This window comes from Hyperoodon ampullatus, assembly GCF_949752795.1.
Source record: "Hyperoodon ampullatus genome assembly, chromosome: 11".
Lineage (NCBI taxonomy): Eukaryota > Metazoa > Chordata > Mammalia > Artiodactyla > Ziphiidae > Hyperoodon > Hyperoodon ampullatus.
The window spans coordinates 16141966-16149367 of NC_136924.1; the positions used below are offsets into that span (position 1 = coordinate 16141966).

The 7402-nt window shown below is 37.0% G+C and overlaps 1 protein-coding gene across 1 annotated transcript; it reads right to left on the minus strand.

Annotated features, from left to right (window-relative positions):
* Positions 1-1058: 1058 nt before the first annotated feature.
* Positions 1059-5770, minus strand: LUM (lumican). Its single transcript, XM_079714605.1, has 2 exons — positions 4888-5770; positions 1059-1782 (listed from the first exon to the last, which is right to left on the minus strand). Exons 1-2 carry the CDS (start codon positions 5753-5755, stop codon positions 1628-1630), a joined length of 1023 nt encoding a protein of 340 aa, XP_079570731.1. The 5' UTR covers positions 5756-5770; the 3' UTR covers positions 1059-1627.
* Between the last annotated feature and the right edge of the window lie 1632 nt (positions 5771-7402).

A 7402-nucleotide genomic window follows, 5' to 3' on the forward strand; every position in this document is an offset into this window, starting at 1 on the left:
GATTGGTGAACCTGTGGAGATTTGGGGAGGGTGGCGTGCTTGGAGAGGGCATGGAAGCTCAGCACCCTTTCCCCATACCTTGCCTTGCATCTCTTCAATCTGGCTGTTCCTGAGTTATATCATTTTATTTCATGTATTTATTTTTGGGGGACTGCAGCGTTGAGACTTAGTTGCGGCAAGCAGGATCTTTCATTGTGACACATGGGCTTCTCTCTAGTTGTGGCGTGTGGGTTTTTTTTCTCTTCTCTAGCTGTGGCACGCAGGCTCCGGGGCACGTGGGCTCTGTAGTTTGCGGCACGCAGGCTCTCTAGTTGAGGCGTGTGGGCTCAGCAGTTGTGGCACGTGGGCTTAGTTGCACAGTGGCATGTGGGAATCTTAGTTCCCCGACCAGGGATCGAACCTCTGTCCTCTGCATTGCAAGGTGGATTCTTCACCACGGGACCACCAAGGAAGTCCCCCCTGAGTTGTATCACTTTATAATAAATGAATAATCTAGTGAGTAAAGAGTTTTCCTGTTCTGTGAGCTGCTCCAGCAAATTCCTCAAGTCCAGGACAGGGTCTTGGGAACCTCTGATGTATAGCTTGTTGGTCAGAGGTGGAGGTAACAATCTGGGCTTTCAACTGGCATCTGAAGTGGGGAGGGAGGGCAGTCCTGTAGGACTGAACCCTTAACCTGTACAATCCGACACTATCTCCAGGCACATACTGTCAGAACTGAGTTGAACTGTAGGACACAATTGGGATCTGCACACTTTTAAGCACATATTGTAAGATGTGTTTAAAAACTCTTTACAGGTGGATGCTAGAAACAGATAATTTAGTTAATGAAAAATTCTATTTAACATAAGTAAAATATTTCAGGCTAGAGATTTTTTAAATTCGAATCTATTATTTTATCTATTTTTTATAGGAGAGTTATGAATTTCACAAGAAGTCAAACACAGTGATGCCATTTGCTATGTTTTATTTTGCTATTAGCTTGTTAAACATAACATGCAAATAATCAAAAAGAAACATACATATGACTTAGAGTGAAAAATAATTCTAGAAAAGAAAAGTTTCATTAGGTAAAATATTCCTAACACTAAAAATACTGCTTTAATTGTATGTGGTTTCATGAATTTTGTCTAATTTGCAAGATCATTTGTCTCAAAATTTACCATATATTTTTCAGCTAAACAAATTTGAACACTGAAATTTGAACATTGAGATAATTTGCTTCAAGACAGTAAACATCCATATGCATGTAATCCATGCTTTTTGGCACATTAAGTTAAGGTTTAGAAATTATTAAACTTGGCTGACTTCCACGAAACCAGTAAAAAGCTTTTCACATCATTTGACAGGAGATATGAAAAAAACCACTAAATTTACAAACAAGCATTAATTTTATTGTCTATGTGTGTGTGTGTGTGTGTCTGTACTTGTGATGAAACAGGCCTGCCTTTCATCTTTTCTTTTAAAAAAGTAGTAAAACGTTTACAAAACATTTTCCCTCAGAATTTGAAATGTATGGAAGTAATAAACAGCAACAAAAAATGAATACTATAAAAACTGACACACAAATAAACATAACCATAAACTGCTGTTCCTGGATATATCTCAATATAATTGGAATTAGTAGATATCAATTAACGGTGATCTCATTTGCTACACGTAGACATTCGTACATATCAGGTGGCAGACTGGTTTGGGTGATGCGATTGCCATCCAAACGTAAATGTTTGATCTTGGAGTAGGATAATGGTCCCAGGATCTTACAGAAGCTCTTTACTTCAAACTCTGGAAAATTAAAGAATGAAACACTTCAATATTTTTTTTTCTTTTTAGTACATGGGCTTGAAACCATCATTTTTAAAAACTTTCAAATCTATAATAATATCCAATAAAACTTTTTCCCACTTATTTGATGTATCTTTGAATTTGGAACTACTAAAGGAATATTTCAGACTACCAAATAGCCCAGCAATATTTAGTAAAGAATACTTATGGTAGGTCAGAAGATTTAATGAAATGTTTCAAGGAAGAGAACTTATTTAAGTTCTTGATTTAGAAATACTTGCTTATAGAAGGACACTCAGTGAATGTTTCATATTGTCTAAGCTTTAGTTTGAAATATTAAGTCTAGCCTGAGGAAACCTAAGATTGGTGCTGTTATATGTATGAGCAATCTTACCAGTGTAAGTATTCTGGGTTTTTGCCTCTTAAAATACAAGGGGTTAAATAGATGAACTCTAAACAGTTTTCCAACAACCGCACTTCATGACAAAGATTCAAAACTCCAAAGCAAAAACCAAATCATGGAATGTCCACCATCTCAGCTCATGCCCTTTTCTTCTGTGGTCAAAAAGCTGCCACAAATGAACAACTGATTTAATTTTTAATGGACACTAAGAAGGTTACTGGATAGCATGGTCTGTGTATGTATATGGAAACTGCCTATGGTTGCCCAAGTCTATTTCAGATTAACCTTATCTGGTCCTGTATAGTGTTATTTTCTTTCATTCTTCAACTCTAGCTAACAAAGACTTCAGTGGAAGCCCAAACACACTGCAGTCCTTTCCTGTAAGATGTTGTCTTAAATAACTCATCTGTCAAATTCCAGGGTTCTTGGTTATGGTATCTGCCTCTGAAGTATAGAACAATGGAAAAAACATGGGTTTAGGTCTATATTAGTTTTTTACCTCTGTCGTTTACCATCTGAGACATTTATCAGATCTTCTTTTTAGATATATCTATCACACTGTGTGGCATGAAGATTACATTAATTAAGGTATGTAAAGCACTTCACACAGTGCTAGCTATGTACTAGCTAGCACTAATATACTATGTACTATAGTACATAGTATAGTATAGTACTATTATACTATAGTAAGTATAGTATAGTATAATATAGTATAGTACTATTATACTATACATAGTATAGTACTATTATACTATGTACTAAATAATTATTGGTGTCCTTTTAATTTTTTCTGTTTTCTAAATTGCTTTACACGAGGAAGATCTGTGACTAGCTTAATGCTTAAAGTTGCAGGTTTGAAATATGACAACTTGTTTTTGGCTGGGTATTTCCTAATATTGGAAAAACATTAAGGGACTCTTTTTACTTTAAGAAAAGGTGGGCAGTTGGTATGCATAATCATTATGCGGCAAGATAAACTAAGTTGAAGACACACATGCAAAGTCACAGGGCAAGAATTCCTGAAATCTGTAAACCTAAGTGTCAATGATAAGGAAGGGAGAAAGGTAACTACTCACTTTCAAATGACTGTATGTGCTGGGCATTGGGATTTCAGCCTCAGCTAGGCACTGAGCAGCTGCTGGCATTTCTCCCATAGTCCGTCTGTCCCATCTCCTACATTGGCTCTTCGCTTTTTACTCATACAATGAAAACTGTTTTTTCCACCTTCAAATGCCCCTACATCTATATCTCTCCCCTTTCTTGTCTCATAGTAGGAGGTAGTCTTGCTCCTGCACCTAACCTCCACCCACCAATCTAATGGATTTCTTCAGCCCTCAAACATCTTAAGTCCCATTAGCATTTTGGCCTGTCTGAGTATCCTTCCTCCTGACCACAAATGTTTATAATGTGGGACCATATATTGCCACATAGTGAATTTTGCCCTGGAAACAGCTGTAAGGGTTTAGCTCTGCTAGCTTGACTGTGTATTATATGACAAACAAGCTTTGCAGACACAAGAAAGAACACATGGCATTGCAGAGCTGGCAATCATGGACTCCTTCATGAGAACACCCCAACCCTACTAGGAGTTACATGAAACTATTGCAAAATTACAGAATTACTATTGCAGAATTATATTAATAAGGCATGCTGAAATTGTTTCTTCTGATAAGAGTGTCAATATCCTTACCCAGTATGACAAGGGAACCAACTTTTATAATATAAAGATGTTCAATTTCAATAGATTATTTTGCACATAAAATCATTTACTATGTGAATCAGTGTTTCCCACCTGAGTTTTCATTTTAAAAACTTCATCTGTGAATTATAGGTTTTTTCTTCTTCCAACTTCCATTAAAGAATAAGGTAGGGATTGGTGAATGTCAGTTTCCCATCTGAATCTTTATAGCTTAAAATGAAAAATGTCCCAGGAGACCAGAAGAGTACATAAGCAGCTCAAGTGGAATAGGTCAAACTCCCACCCAGCAGATAAATGAAAAATAAACTATGGAAGTAAGAGAAAGGAAGGAGAAACTGTGGGAAAATCAAATGAGGTGAAGGGTTGTGTATAAGAAAAGGGGCTTTGTAATTCTAGTAAAAAATATTCCAAACCCTTATCATGTTCCTCCTTAAACTTTCTCACAGTCCTCATAAGAACACCATGAAGACCATACACACCAACCATAACAGGGATAACAGAGATAGATGATGGTCATGATAGTGGAGTAATATGTTGAGTCCCAAGTAAAGATGTCAGAGGAGACCGTGAGTGTACACGGGCTGCTCTGGGGACAAGCAGGAGAGAGATGTAAAAGCCTCTGCTGGTTGTGGACTTGTTGATTTCTCTCTCAGCTACATCTTGTCAAGAAATAAATGTAGACACAAATCAGAGTCATGAAAGAGGCAAATAATAAACAGATAAAAATCAAGAGATAACACAGCAGGATTAATTAGCCCAGAGTATTACATTTGAAGAAATGAGTGCTTAAATTCTATGACCTTAATGGTTTCTTACCTGGACACTCCAAAGCAAAGCCAGATATTGTATAAATAACTAACTAGAATTCTATATTCTAGAGAAATATTTGTTGGCATTTTCATTTTTTTAAACTGGAGCCAGATGAAGTATTTGTGTCACACAACTTAGGCATTTAAAACCTTGAGGAAACATCAATCAATCATAGGCACAGCTTTCTACTTACTTTCAAGTTCATTGACTTCCAGGTAATAGTTTTCAAGGTTTTCATTGACAGTCGGTATGTTTTTAAGTTTATTATAGGAGAGGTCCAGCTCCAGCAAGGATGATACATTAAAAGAATTTCCAGGTATTCCACTATCAGCCAGTTCATTATGAGACAAACGCAGATACTGCAGTCCATTAAAACGCTTGAAATACTCATCAGGGATGTCGCTGATCTTATTGTTGTCTAAGTAGAGAGTTAGAAGAGATACTGGGAGACCAGAAGGCATTTTGGTCATCTGATTGAAGCTCAAGTCAAGGTATTCAAGTGACTTAAGACCTTTAAAAGCAGCTGAAACAGTATCCTCTTTCAGCTGATTGTGTTGAAGGTGGATAAATGTCAGGTTAACCAGTCCATCCAAGGAGCCAAGCTTCGAGATCTTGTTGTTAGTGAGCTGCAGGTCCACCAGAGATTTGGGAAGTGGGCCCACAGATTCTGTCAGATTGTTGTAATTTATATGCAGCTTCTTCAGTTGTTTCAGTTTAGAGAAAACTTTTCCTTTTATCTTGGAATTTTCTAGAAGGTTATGATCTAGAATGAGCCACTGCAGATCAGTTACGTTTTCGAAGGCCTTCTCATCAATATGGTCAATCTGGTTATTCCTAAGGTAAAGGTACTTGATTCCAAGAGGCACCATTGGCACACTTTTCAATTTCAGCTCATCGCAGTACATGGCCGTTGGGTAGCTTTCAGGGCAGTTACATTCTGGTGCACAGTTTGGTGATGATCTCCCATAAATTGATAGGGGGAAATCATAATCCTCATAGTAGTAGCTGCCACTGGCACAGCCAATTAATGCCAAGAGGAGAGGAAACATACCTAGATTCATTTTGGCAAATGCTTTGAATCCTAAATAAAGTGGAAACATGTATTATTATAAAATAGTACCCTTTCAGGAAAAGTATACTAAGAAGAAAGAAAATGCATTAGCAAATGTGAATTTTATTACTTTATAATGCTTTTTTTTTTTTTTTTTTTTTACTGCACTAATGATGCCTTGTTAATTTGCATTTGAGGAGTAGGTTAAGGATATATGTTTACAACGGGTGGGGAAGTGAACAGATTCCAGGGCAGATTGCATTCACATGCGCCCCCTTCTGGGCAAGCCAGGCCTAACTATCCCAGTCAACCTCTCTAGGTCCTTCCTTAATTAAATATCTTCCTGCAAGAGGTTTCTGGGAGGTGCCCATTAACCACCATGTTAGAACACTGCTTCAGAATACCTTCAAAACCAGAAGAAATGAAAACGAGAAGACAGTTGTAAATTGTACCCTCTACCCCGCCATTCAACATCATTGAAATGTCTCATTAAGTAGCTCCTTACTGAAAACGTGGGCAATCTGTGATGTTGTCTGGAGGAAAGCTGTTCTTCTGTGTGTGTGGGGGGGGAGTGGTGGCAGTCGTGGCACGTTCCTTGAAAAATGTCTTTATGGTTGTTGATTCTGAGGAAGGGGAACAGAAGTCTTGGTGGGGGGGGTGTGCATATTATTTCACCTTCTGTTTAACATTCTATGCTTTTAAGCACATAACAAAACTGTGTTTGAAAATTAATATTTAGTATATTAGGTTTAGTAAAATTAATGTCTATTCATCAAGGAAATGTCACAAACTCTAAACATTTTTTAAGCCTAGAAAGAGGTCTAACTGGTAGAGAATGATATTCTTTTCAAAGATTTGAATGAATGTTTTTCTTTCTCTCAGTGACTCACAATTTGTCTACATTCTTCATGTCAAAATTTAAGAAGGCAGGGTTTGCTTATCTGGATTTTAGTGCTCTCATTGAATGGAAGTGGGAGAGATGTGGAACTGAGGAAAGTCTGTATTAAACAGTGGCATTAAGAGCCATGTAGGAAAGGACAAATTTGAGAATATAAATTAAAAACAATTTGTAACAGTGATCTTCTCATATGAACCTCTTTCTAAGGTGAGGTTCAAAGAAGTACATTTCAATCGCTTGGGGAAGCACCAGGTCAGCAATTAGGTAAAGGGAAATAGGATATAAGAGTTGGGCTTTTGTAGAATGAGGAGTTATAGCTGAGCAGTTGGTAACTCTGGGAGGGAAATTGTTAATGTGAAGCAGTGTCCACATTCCAATGGATACCATAAAAAAATCTCTTCCTGTGAGAAACATGGTACAAGCTTTTGGATCTAGGTAGTTTGGGATAAGCAGGATTTTCTACTATCAGGAATTTTAAACATCTCTGCTTTGCTTTAACTTGGAATTATAAAGCACTTTATTTTAGCAGATGAAACACTCAAAAACGTTGTTAGAGTGACTCTTATAACTGACATAATGTAGCCAGATTCTTTGTAAATTATTCTCTAAGATTATGATGGAGTCATTTAATTTAGTTGACAGGACTTGGCCATGAGATCTAACGTAATTAGTGCTAATGTAATTATAGGATTCTTTACGAGTTACAGTTTGTTAATGTTGTAAAGATTTTTCTTACTTCATTAATAAGCTTCCACCTTA